Genomic DNA, 14,062 nt, shown 5'->3' with positions numbered 1-14,062 from the left:
TCCAAACTTTGGAGACAGGCTTAAAGGAACAGCCTACAGCTTTACAAGATACCAAACTGTCCCAGTTCCTATTTGATTATAGGAACACCCCTCATGCAACTGCAGAGTTGCTAAAGGGGAGCAGACTCCACACCAGGTTAAATCTGATCTTCCCGGACCTGGGGGGTGAAATGGCATCAGGAATGCCAGTGCCAGACACCAGACCTGGCTAAGCAAGAGAGACAGTTTACGTCAGGGGGCAAAGTTTGGTGTAGGAGCCACTAGAATGGCCCTGCATAGATAAGAGGCATAGTTGACGTGAGATCAGATCCAGTGTTGTATAAAGTTTGGGCGGGTGCGACAGTTCTGAACAAGCATATGGACCATATGAAAGCTGCAAACTTGCAAACAGTGCAGGTGCAAAATGTGCCCGGTTTCTCAACAGCCTTTCTGACTGTTCTGGAACCCATGGGATCTCCCTCTCCGTCAAGTGTTGAAGATATCTCGGAATATGAGATGGGGCATAGTGGATGTCGGCGGCTTAATGCCTTTGCTTCCTGAAGAAGAGAATGAATTTCTTCCGAGGTGCTCCCAGTGCAAAAGATGAGCTACTGTGCATTACACGCCGCCCTATCAGAGGCAGAGGTAGAGGAACCTGACCCAATGCTAAAACACCCCAGGAGGAGCTCTTAAAAAAGAGACTCCGAGTGGGAGGGTTGTAGTAATTGTAACAAGTTCATCCAGTTGAACCTTATTGAATGTGAGTTCCCTGATTGGGGCTGTTAACCTGGTCCAGTCAGTGAGTCCTGGCTGACAGATCAGACTCCTGTTCACTCTGAGAGCTGGCTCTGAGGGAGCTGGTTCAGTGTCAAGGACTCTCCACATGTAAGTAAAGGGTGACTTGGTGAAGGGATACCGGCTCTGTGAAATTATTTCACCTAAATCTTATGTATGCCTCCTTTCTCTTTTTGACTCAGCTCACAATTTCTTGACATCCAAGGTTCCCAAATCTTGGCATCCATATCCTTCATTTTCACAGGAACATGCTGGTCCTGAACTCTAATCAACTGGCCTTTAAAAGATTTCCACACTCTGGGAAGTAGATTGTCAGGTCCCAGGGATTTATCAATTTTTAGCCCTATTTATTGCTCCAGTAAAATTTTCTTCAAATCCTCATTCTCCCTAGACACTAGTCTGAGAACTTTCTGGTATGTTTCTCAGTGAAAGCAGACATGATATAATCGTGTAGTTCTCTGCTATTTCTCTGTTACTACTTATAAATTCTCCTGACACAGCCTGTAATGGACCCACATTTGCTTTAGTCAAACATTTCGTTTTTACTTACTTAGAACCCATTTTTATGTTACTTGTAGATTGCATTCATATTCTTTTTTACCTTTTCTTATCAGTTTCTTGGACCTCCATTGTTTTTTTTCTACAAACTTCCCAATTCTCAGCATTATTGCTATTTTTGGCAACTTTACAGGCTTTTTCTTTTAATCTTGCACAATCCTGAACTTGCTTTGTTAGCCATGGTTGACTGACCATTTTTGAGTTTTTGCACCTTGAAGGACTGTATAATTTCATCAAGTCATGTAATAATTCTTTAACAATATCCATTGCCTATGCCTTCTAATGTATTTTCTCAATCAGCCTCATATGTCCATATTTCCCTTATTCAGAATTAACACTGTTGCTTCAGAATGAACAACCTCACTTTCAAACATAACATTTCATTACATAATACTGGATCTACAGTAGAGGAAGGAAATGTACAGGCAGAGGCTATTTCTTGATAATTTCAATCTTGGAATTGAAGGAATTCATGTGTTGTTGTTTGTATTTGGCACTGGAAGGAGTGTGGTGAGATTTAAGAAGGCAATTTTGTCATGGACGAAAAGAGCCTGTAGGAATAGCATGGGTGAAAGACCATAAATAAATATAGAAATTAGGATATTAGAAATCTGAGGCAGAGTCAAGGTAGAATTGAGCAGATCAACAATATGGGATGGCTTATTACAAATATCCTAAGGTAATAACACTTTTAGGTTGAAACTGAATTAAAATCCTTGTGGGAATAATTAGTGCTATAATAGTATGCTTGTGTATGTAGCAGGTTTTAGAGAAATTGCTGTGAAGTGCACGTTAATGTTTCTGCACAAATGATCATATTCAACTGTATTGCTCATACTTGTGACTGGGAGCAGATAATTTAATTCTAAGTCAGGGACGGTGCATGGTACATGGTACAAGAAAGTTAATATAGGAGCAAAACAGAAAATGTGACTAAAGACAAAAAGATGTTTGATTTTTTTTTCTCTTTCAGCTGGAGCAAATTGATAATTTTTTTATTGCTGATGGTAGACAAAGCCTTCTGTTCTTCTATCAGGAAGTGGACCTTCCAGAAACAGGTTATTCTTTACTAAATATGATATTGTTTGCAGCACTTAATTCAAACACCTGTCTCACAAATTATTGAAGTTACAGAAATAATCGTATTCATTACAGTCAATTGCTGCTTTATTTTAAAAGCAAATCAAATGTTTTCTTAGCCCTTGATTTCTTAGTGCTGTCTTAAAGTTGAGAAGAAATTCAAGTCCATCATTTCTGTTTCACCTTTTATTCTACCCCTTTCTAAAATTTCTTTTCCCTTTACCAATCCTAAACTCCTCTTTCCTGTTACCGTGCCTCCTTTCAATTCCTGCCACAGTGCCAAGCTTAACTTCTCTTCGATAAGTCTGCAGCTTCCTTAAGCGTCCCTCTTGACTTCCTTTGAAAGGCCCAGTAAGACAATTGTCATTAACCCCCATACAAGCAGCAAACCCTAACTGTTCTATGCTTATGTCTCGTCAAGCTTCCCATTCAACACACACATTGGGGGCTAATCTTGTTGATCTCCTCCTTCAGCTAAAGCATTCCTCCTAGTGCTGACCCAGCTGATTCTGCCTCTGGATCAGTTAGAGTGATGGATTCACACACCCTTTGACCCAACTCGTTCACACCAACCAGGTTCCCTAAACTGAACTAAATCCCATTTGCCTGCGATTGGCCCATATCCCTCTAAACCTTTCCCATCCATGTACCTGTCCAAATGTCTTTTAAATGTTTTAATTGTACTCACCTCTACCACTTCCTCTGGCAGCTCACTTCATATACGCATCACCCTCTTTGTGAAAATGTTGCCCCTTGGGTCCCTTATAAATCTTTCCCTTCTCACCTTTAAATCTATGCCCTCTAGTTTTGGACTCTCTTACCCTGGAGAATGAACCTTGGTTATTCACCTTATCCATGCCTCTCATGATTTTATAAACCTCTTTAAGCCTCGTATGCTCTGGCGGAAAAGACCCAGCCCGTCAAGCCTCTCCCTGTAAACTTGAACCCTCCAGTTTTGGTAACATCCTTCTAAATCTTTTTTGCACCCTTTCCAGTTTAATAACATCATTCCTATAGCAGGGTGACCAGAATTGTATGCAGTACTCCAACTGTGGCCTTACCAACATCTTGCATATCCGTAACATGATGACCCAATGCCTGTACTCAACGCTGTGACCAATGAAGGCAAGTGTGCCAAACACCACCTTCACCACCTTGTCTACGTATGGTGCTACTTTCAAGAAACTGTGTACCTGCATCCCTAAGTCTCTCTATTTGACGACACTCCTCAAGGCCCTACCACTAACTGGTAAAAGTCCTGTCCTGGTTTGAATTAACAAAATGCAATATCTCGCATTTATCTAAATTAAACTCCATCTGCTATTCCTCAGTCCACTGGCCCAGTTGATCAAGATCCTGTTGTGATCTTAGATAACCTTCTTCACCGTTCACTATACCGCCAATTTTGGTGTCATCCACAACTTACTAACCATGCTTCTTATATTCTCATTCAAATCATTTATACAAATGGCAAACAACTGTGAACCCAGCACTGATTCTTGCGGCACACTGCTGGTCACAGGCTTCCAGTCTGAACAACAACCCTCTGTCTCCTACCTTCTTGCCAATTTGGGATCCAATTGGCTAACTCTCCCTGGATTCCATTTGATCGAGCCTAACTAACCAGTCTACCATGTGGAACCTTGTTGAAGCCTTGCTAAAGTCCATGTAGACAATGTCTACCACTCTGCCTTCATCTGACTTTTTGGTCACGCCTTCAAAAGACTCAATCAAGTTTGTGAGACATGATTTCCCATGCACAAAGCCATGCTGAATATCCTTAATTAGTCCTTGTCTTCCTAAATGCACGGAGAACCTGTCTGTCAGAATCTCTCCAACGACTTACCCACCTCTGACATCAGGCTCACTGGCTTGTAGTTCCCTGGCTTTTTTTTGCAGCCTTTCCTAAATAATAGCGCAGCATTAGCCACCGTCCTGTCTTCCAGCATCTAACTCGTGATGAACGATGATACAAGTATCTCTGCTAGACACTCTGCAATTTCTTCCCCAGCTTCCCTCAATGTCCTGGGATACACTTGAACATGTCCCAGGGATTCATCTACCTTTATACTTTTTAAGACTTACAGCACCTCTTCTTCTGTAATGTGGGCTCTTTCCAAGACATCACTATTTCTTTCCCGAGTTGCCTAGCTTCTGCATCTTTCTCCACAGTAAATACTGATGCAAAATATTCATTTAGGAATCTCACCCATCTACAGTGGTTCCACACATAGCTGTCCTCGTTGACCTTTAAGGCACTCTATTCTCTCCCAAGTTACTCTTTTGCCAATATACTTGTAGAATCTCTTTGGATTCTCCTTAACTTTATCTACCAAAGATATCTCATGTCCCCTTTTTCCCTCCTCTTGATTTCCCTCTTAAGTATACTCCTATTCCCCCTAACTCCTCAAGGAATTCACTTAATCCCAGCTGTCTGTCCCTGACATACGCCTTCTTTTTCTTGACAAGAGCCTCAATAATTCTGGTCATCCAGAGTTCCTTACTCCAGCCAGCCTTGTCCTTCACATGAACGGGCCCTTTCCACATTTCTTTCTGCAATGTCTGTCAGTTGACATGGCTTTCACCATGGAAAAGTTAATCTTTGATTATATTGATACTATGGCCTTGACCAATACCTGGCTGATGGATGATGCCATTTTTCCACTTATGCTGTATCTGTTGCCAGTGCCACTGCTAGTTGAAGTACTATGTGCACAATTACAAATGCAGAGTATTGCATTGTTACATCACTGGCAAGTGATAAACATAGTGCTGTTCACATATTCATGGTGAGGAAACTCCAGAGCACTGGCAAGTCTTAGAGACTCCAATGCTTGGGGCATATAGTGGGGTGGTGGAATGGTGCAGACCTGGCTGGCAGGTGAAAGTGGAAGTGGTGGTTCTCCTATCCCACATCCCTGTTTAGGAAGGATCCTGCCACTGTACCTCCTCCCTTTTTTAAAAACTGGTGATGACATAAAGTTCAAACATAGTGATGTGGTCAGGATATGTACAGACTGATACTGGCAGGCTTGAAATACTCGTGATATAGAATGAGGTCATGGAAGGCTTTGTGCATCTGTTAACTTCTGTGCATTTGCAGATCAATCTCAGTACCCATCTTTAATAGTGGAATTAATACTGGTGACACACTTGGAGTCATAGAGTTGTACAGCACGGAAACAGACTCTTTGGACCAATGGTGATCCTCTCAATGTTTGACTAAATGAGGCCTCTACTACTGGCATAGTTCTACCAATTAACTCCACTCTTACTGTCACAGAGCCAAGTAACTCATCACTAAATTAAGCCTTGTACTCCATTGTACTTTGTCCTGACACTCCACTTTGTTCCACCTATCTCTCAATTTATATGAGATCCATGTGCTCTGCCACCCACCTAATTATCGTAAAGTACTCTTACCGATATATTTTCATAGATTTGTTCCCTCAGCAGCCAATCCTCAGTCATTTTGATTTCCATCAGGTCGTTTCTCCACTGAGTTTGCTGTCCTCTGTTCTCCTTTTCCCGTCGTATAAATTTACCAACCAATGTACATAGCTAGATCATTGACTTTACCATCTCAAGTGGTTTCACAGCATCCTTCATTTCAGACACTGATAAGGCCTCTTTGAACACTTTCTTATGTTGCTCTCCAGAGAATCATAGAATCCCTATACTGTGGAAGCAGGCCATTCAGCCAGTTGAGTCCACACCAATTCTTTAAAGAGCATCCTACCCAGACCCAACCCCATCCTTGTAATCCTGCATGGCTGATCAATCTAACTAGCACATCCCTGAATACTATGGGCAATTTAGCATGGCCAGTCCACCTAACCTGATCTTTGGACTGTGGGAGGAAACTGAAGCATCTGGAGCAAACCCACGCAGACACTGCGAGAATGTGCAAACTCCACGGTGGAATCAAACCTGGTCCCTGGCACTGTGAGACAGCAGTGCAAACCACTGAGCCACCGTGCCGCTCCACTCACAACTCATTCCTGTTAACCAATCCTTTATCCATCCGTGTTCACCACTGGGAGAAAGAAAGCTCTTCATCTCCCTCCTCTCCCAGCATCTTCACTTACAGCTGTGTAATTGAAATACCAACTATCTAATCTTTGAACCTTGATGTAGAACAGTACAGCATAGGAATGGGTCCTTGTTGAGCTATGTTGGCTAATGGTTAAGCAATGCTTTGATTTTAAAATTCTGATCAGAGCTTTCAAATTACTTCCAGGTATTGTCCTTTCCAATCTCAGTAAACCTCCCTTAGCCTTACAACTGTCCAAGACCTTTGGCTCTTCTAACAGTTTATACATTCCCAATTGGATTTTAGGATTAGAATGCTTCCAGTTTCCAAGACTGTGATCTCAGAAATCTCTCTGTAAACCTCTCTGTCTGTCTTTCTCTCTTACCTCTGTTAAGGCATTGCTTAAAAACTAATTCTTTGACCAAGCTTTTGGTCATCTTTCCTAAAGTGTTCTTATTGGCTCAGTGTCAAGTTTGCTTTATAATGCTGCTGTGATACACCCTGTGACTCTTTTAACACGATATTATATAACTACAATTTTGTTGTTATTTGAGCTTTAATCCATGTTTCTTTTGAATAGTTCTTTATGACCAATTTAAGACCCATTAAGCAGAGACCATAAAACTGATGAAATTTGTACGTTATAAGGAGAAAGCAAAAGAGATGTGAAAAAAACCCATTGAAGTGTGGGAAAAGCTAGCAAATATTAAATTCTGAATGGCCAATTGGTCTTTAATTTAATTTTTGGTGTATTCCAGATTGTTTACAATTGCATTAAACTTTGTCTGTTTTGAATCATGTCTATGTGTAATACAATTCACTGTTAATTCTGATGAAAGGCATATACTTTATAAGTACTCATTATTTTTGGAATTGAAATTTCAAAATAGACTGTTGGTTACTTCTGTGAAATATTTTATTTAAAATAATGCTCAGAGACTCCTTCAGGAACAGAGTCTAAATCCAACAATTGTCAGAAAGCACTTGATTGCAGACAGCTGTGGTTTTAATGGTAAGATGTTTATCCTGTTTTCTTTGCAACGGGTAGGGTAACATATATAAATTGGTTTCAGTTCGGAAGAATCTAAGATTGAGGAAGTTTTTTTAAAAATTCTGTTCAGAAGACTCCACAGTCAGGTTTAAAAGCAAGCCTAGTTTCTCTCTGAGAAGGAGTTCAGGGCAGTTCATGGAAAAAAATTGCCTCAGCAGAAAAGTTTAGTTTGTGAAATTTCTAAACCAGGAGAGGCTGCTTACAAACTTGCAGGCTATTAGAACTAAGAAAGTTTAGATTCTTGATTTGTGAAAAGTTCATGTTGGCATTCTTGGAAAGGACTCATCAAGTTGTCTTCATAGTCCATTGTAAAGAAACTGTAATCAGCCTGGAGCCCTGAAGAGTTGATATAGGAGTGTAATTTCTCAGACTTGGTTTCTGTAATTGACAGTGTTGGGAAACAGTCCTTGTCTTGCTGTGTGTTTTGAGATTTTCCTAGCAGTCTTCTATATTTAACATTTTCAACTACTTCTTTTATTTAATAAACTTTTTATCTGTTGTGAAGAAAATATGCAGCTTTGTTTGAGTATGTCTTAGTGATGAACCACCATGTTAACTAACTAAACAGAAAAAAAAAATCTATCAAGCCAGATTTCATCCTGGGATCTGACTTGTCCACTATCACCATCCACTGACTCTTAACAATATTGTGATAAAATAATTATTAAATATTGAACCACTGTTAATAATAATGAAATAAATTTCAGGGAAAGTTTAGGTACATTATTTTCAACTATTGTTTTCTTTTATTTTTTAGTCGTTCCTGGGGCAAGTGGACCCATGCCAGGATCTTCAAGCTGTGGTAAAATGTTAAAACTGTTTCTTACTGATGGGAAGCAGGCTGCTTTGACTGGAATTTGTATTGCCTTTCTTCGTAGTAGTGCCAGCAAAGTCATCACATTTGAAAACATATGCAAGGTAAATTTTGAAAAAAAACATCATTTAGGCATTGTGATTGTTTTAGGATTTTGATCCAGTATGTCGTGTCTCCAAGCCAAGATGGTTTATAGCTCAAAGGTAATACTATCCATGAACATTCTAGCCTTGTTCTCTAGATGTGGAGATTGCAGGTTTCGGGGTGGGGTTGCAAAGAAATCTTGAAGAGTTGCTGCAGTGTATTCTGTAGATTGCGAATTGCAGCCACAGTAAACTGATAATGGAGGTGAGTATTTAGACTTATGGATTAAAATGTCATCAAGAGGATTTCCTTGTATTGGATAATGTTGAACTTACTGAGTGTTGTTGGATCTGCCTCCCTCTCCAGTGAACAGTATTCCAATGCACTCCTAATTTGTGCCTCGTAAGCAATGAAGAGGCTTTGGAATGTTTGGATTTGCAGTTGTAGAGTGTATTTGGGATAGTTTCCTAGAACAAAATGTTGTATATCCAATCAGGGATAAGACTATTTTTTTATCTGGTGATGTGTAATGAGACAGGTTTAATATGTGACTTCAGAGTAAAATATCCCCTATAAATCTATGACCACAATGTGGAAGAATTTAGTATTCAGTTTGAGAGGGAGGAATGTGTGTCAAAAACAATGGTGCTAAACTTAAATAAGGGTACTTACAAAGGATTGAGGGAAGGGCTAACTGGAGTGGACTGGGAAAGCAGTTTGGCAATGAAGACAGTTGAGGACAAATGGCAGATGTTTAAGAAAATAGTTCATGGCTCACAACGAAGAAACCGCTGTTGGCAATCACTCGCTAACGAGTATGATTGGCCACCTGGGAAATTCTTTGTCACTGGTCAGACAAAGCTATATCCCTGTGAGAAAGAAAGATCCTGGGAAAAGGATAAGCTAACCATGGTTAACAGGGATGTTATGGATAGCACCAAATTAAAAGAAAAACGTACAATATGGCAAAGATCGGTGGTAACCTAGGGGATTGGGAAAGTTTTTTAAAGTCAAGAAAAAATGACCAATAATTTTGAGGGTAAACTTATAAGTAATATCAAGTTGGATAGTCAAAGCTTCTTCAAATATACAAAAAGTAAGAGAGAGGCCAAAGGTAACATAGGTCCCTTAGAGAAGGAGACTAGAGATGTAATAATGGGGAGCCAGGAAATGCCAGACAAGTTGAATAACTACTTTGCAGCTGTCTTTACAGTAGAAGACACTAATAGTGTTTCAAAATTTCCAACTAATCAAGAAGCAAAAGGAAGAGGAAATAAATAAATATCACAGGAGAGGGGAAAAAAAGTGCTAGGGAAACTAATTGGGGCTAAATACTGATATGGCCCTTGAACTTGAAGGGATGCATGTAAGATATTTGGATTTTTTGATATATTTTAGAAGATGCCACACATCAGGCTACTTAGAAGGGTAAGAGCCGCTGGTTTAGCTAGTATATTAGCACAGATAGAGGATTGGCTAACTAGACATCATTCTCATGCAGTAAAACTGAGAAGGTATCTATGTAATGATTGCTTAATTCTTTTGGGGTTCTACTTGAAGCTGACATATAGACAAATAAAGCAGATTTTTTTTTCCCTGCAGAACTCATGAATTTAAATGGAACCTCATGAAAAGTCTACAAGTAGAAAGATTTCCTGGAAAACCAATATACTGTTGAATATTTTTACTGAATATCAGGGGAATTGGATATGAAAATTGATTCACTGGAGCTATTATTGGAAATTAATTTGAAGTTTAGTGACACTCTGAAAATAATATTAAAAAAACCCTCTAAGAAACTTCAGGGGATGTTCCCAAAAAAACATTATTCTGAAACTTGCTTGGAACACTGTTTTCAGCACCTTGGGTATTTGTAGAGGTGGAATCCTTGTCAGTATATTTCTGGCAAACAAATTAGCTCACTTAAATAAAATTCTCTCTATTTTAATAAATTATTTTAATTTAAATTAGTAGAGTATGTATTAAAATCTAGCAGAGGACACTTGCATTCAAGTGTGTCAATGTTCCAGATGCTCCTCAGAGCTGTTCCTTTTCTGCTGCTGTTATTTTGCCAGAAGCGCAGCACAAATTCTATTTGCTTGTGTAAAGTAATGCTAATGGAGTAGGAACAACTCTGAGGAGTTTAATAAAAACAGAAAAAAGTTGGAAATACTGGACTCATACGGCATCTGTGGAGAGAAAAGCAAAGTTAGTGTTTCTAGACTGATCTTTCTGATCAGAAACAAGAAAAGATCATCAGCTTTAGAAATGAACTCTGTTTCTCTCCCAACAGGTACTGCCAGACTAATGGAGAATAATTTTGACTCTAGTGCTACCTAATTCTGTTTGACCCCAAACATAAGGCTTCAATTTCTTTTTATTTGCTCATGCAATGTTGGCATCTTTGAATAGGCTAACATTTATTTCCTATCCGTAATTGCATGTGAGAAGGCAGTAATGAGTTGCCTTCTCAAACCACTGTAGCACATGGGTAGAGGTGGGGTAGGGGGGAGTGGACTGAAGGGGCGGGGGATGTGAGAGCACGTTGGGATTTAGGTACACTTACTGTTCAGAAGAGAATTCTAGGATTTGATCCAGTGGAGCAATGGCAATGTAGTTCCAAGTCAGGATGATGTGTGGCTTGGAGGTGAATTTATAATTGTCTGCAATATATTATAAGTTGTTTTGTTTTTTTTAATCTGTTTCTTTATAATGGCACAATATAAGCTGATCATGTCTAATGTCTGGGGATGAAGAGAAAAATAGAATTTATCTCTCACTTACTTCCTATAATTTTTTTTCTGTACTTCCCCAAGTCTCACATTCCATGGGCAGAATTTTATAGGAGCCTGAATCATGTGGGCTATAGTGGGAAATGTGGCAGAATTATGTGAGAAGTCCAGTGAGGCCTATCTTGATGTTGGGAACAACTTGCCACATCATTTTTGCAAGACCCAGGTGTCCAGGTGAGATTTTCGCTGGGCAGTGGCGTATTGCCTATTTAGGGGGATTGTGCTTGCTAACGACCTTATCAATGGCACATTTCACCCTGTTAATATCTTACCTTTCCAGCTGAGTAAACTAGATGCCAAGAATTCTTGACGTGGAAGTCAGAGTGGTTAGTAGGCAACTTCAATTTTATGCTTGCTCCAAAAGGACTTCCATTTTGGAAACAAGACATCAACATCTCTGAGCATGATCCATGGGCATGAGCCACACACACCTAACATCCATTGGCATTGGCATATGACATGCCAGCTTCTAAGAACCTGCATTGCACATCTCTGATTCACTCAGAAAACACTTCTGCACTTCAGTGCTATACTTATGGGGTGCAACGGCAACTATTGAAATGTTGCAGCAAGGACACTGTGCTCAGGGACACGCACCTGGCTCATGGACTGGATAAGACTACATCCCTGGGCTGTTTGCTTGTTCTCTTAGTGTTCCCACTTTGAGCATATCTGAATGCTTGTGGCATCCTTGCCTTGCCTTTCTGTGCCTTGCCCATCGGCCAAAGATATGAGGCTTACAGTTTGGCTGTATTGCCATGCCATTTAGCGAAGACACAAAGTCAAGAAGTTTGTTATGGTTGTTAGCAACCCTCAAGCAAGTAAAGAGAGATCGCTTTCGGTCTTAGGGGTTCTGGCACGAAATGTCAACAACAGTCTTGATACCAGTCCAGGAGCTTGGACACAGTTAACTGCTTGGGGGGTCAGAGTCAGGATCTTCTTCTTGTATGGGGTGAGGAGCTGAATGTCAGGCTTCTTGACTCTTTCTGCCCTATTGTTGTCTGTTTTGCTCCTGAAGAGAGGCAGGTTTTAAAGAAGATGAAAGTTGGTGGTACAGCTGTTACTTTTGGTGCAGGTGAGGAGGCAGCACGGGGCATGCAGAGCAAGTGGCATTTGGGGTTGGAATGGGTGACTGAGAGTGTGGGAAGATGTTCCAAATAACAGGAAGAGTGATAGAGCATGAACCTTGATGGGAGGTGAAGGAAGCGGTGAAAAGGTGGTGTCATTTATGCTGACCCAGCAACGAAGTTCATTGACCTTCTTCCTACGTTGTCCTTCAGACAATTGAAACTGCATCTGGCCAGCAACTTTGGACCAGACTGGCATGGTTTGGTTTTTTGTGACCTCTTCTGCTGGTCCTGGGGAAGGAGAACATCCTGCCTCTGCACCATCTGTCCACCAGGATCTCCAAATCCCCGTCCACATAGGACCAATTTTGCCTCTGTGTCATGTCAAGAACAAATGTCAGGAATTGTGCAGGGCAGCTGCGCACTAACAGTACTTGTCTGGGTGCACAGCAAACTTTTAAAGATGGTGCCAATGATACCAGTCAACTCTGGGATATACCAGCATTGGCAAGTGGTTCTGGGAATGGTGGATGGTGGAATGCCTGTTGAGTTTCTCCAGCATTTTCTGAGTTAATGAGGCAGTTTTGGTAAGATACAGCAAGCGATCTTGCTGGGCCTTGCAGAGAGGAATTCTCCATGAGGCCTGAGTAACTTGATACTTAGTCAAAACAAATGAGATTTAGCACCCCTCACTCTCTTTTGCTTTCTGCTTGTAATTCATTCTGTCTTCCTCTTTATTACCTCCATATGGCTCACATAGTTTTATTGTCCAATTTGTAGCCATTCTCTCATTGTCCCTCCTCTCTTAAAGAATAACTTGAATTTACATATTCCCTTTAATGTAATAAATCATTCCAAACCCCTCTCTCCTTTCATTTTCTCTTCATGCATTTGAAGTATTAACTGAATTGTGGTATATTTTATCTAGAAAGGCTCAAAATGGGTGTTTTATTTTGTATTAATTGATTGTGTCTTGTTCCTTTTAAGTAAGCGTATTTTCTATTTCCTAGGAAGTAAGTTTCAGTGTCTTAGATGCTGGAAGGATTGGATTGTTGAAATCTATTGAACAACTGTTGGGTGATGCATTTTTACCAGTGCTGAAGAATATGAATCAAGGATGGGGACAGTTGAACAAGCCTGAATCTATGAAAATTAGACAAGAATTTCTGAATTCTCTACACGGGTTTGTCAATGCACTGTCTGCAGCACAGCAGAGTCTGGCCAAAGAGGTAAAAGGTCTAAACTGCATGAAAAGTTTTGTCCTCTTTGCAGAACAAATAATGCAGCAATGAAATGTTACCTGAATAAATTTGCATAGGCAGTTTCCTTTGTAAGTAGGAAATGAGAGTGGAAGATGGGTGTGGTCAGCCAAAGGAAAGAGGTGAGCTAGGAAGAGAGGTTGAAGAAACAGAAAGGGAAATAACAATACTGTGAAACAGAAGATGTGTGGGAGAGACATGTACAGAGAGAAGAAGGAGATAGGAAATTTCAGAGAAATTCTTTCCTTGCATGGTTGAGGAATCATGGAATGCTTTTCTTCCAAAGAATAATTGAGATAGAGATCATTCCCTATTTGATTGGAGAAATTGATAAATATTTGAAGGAGAGGAACGATACACATCTGTGGAGAAAGAGTAGGGTACAGGCTTTGGTAAAGAGTGATGTTACCATAATAGTAGAATGTCCACTTCTTGTACTGTAATTATCTATGGCCCACTCCACAACGTATACTGTTTAGTGAATGGGGTGTCGTAACATAGTGGTTGTTAGTGGATTAGTAATCCAGAAGTCTGGAATAAGCCAAATGCT

General features: G+C 40.2%; 1 protein-coding gene across 1 annotated transcript in view; it reads left to right on the top strand.

Annotated features, from left to right (window-relative positions):
• The window catches only part of LOC109919602 (dynein axonemal heavy chain 5-like), a 251,683-nt gene that overhangs the window by 32,715 nt on the left and 204,906 nt on the right, over positions 1-14,062 (top strand). The window contains exons 3-5 of the mRNA XM_048605989.1: positions 2,306-2,390; positions 8,254-8,414; positions 13,264-13,482. Coding sequence (XP_048461946.1) covers positions 2,306-2,390; positions 8,254-8,414; positions 13,264-13,482 — 465 coding nt within the window. The remainder of the gene's footprint in view (positions 1-2,305; positions 2,391-8,253; positions 8,415-13,263; positions 13,483-14,062) is intronic.

This window comes from Rhincodon typus, chromosome 15 (genome assembly GCF_021869965.1).
Source record: "Rhincodon typus isolate 14 chromosome 15, sRhiTyp1.1, whole genome shotgun sequence".
NCBI lineage: Eukaryota > Metazoa > Chordata > Chondrichthyes > Orectolobiformes > Rhincodontidae > Rhincodon > Rhincodon typus.
Note: the sequence above shows the minus strand (reverse complement) of the source record. Positions and strands in the feature narration are given on the sequence as shown.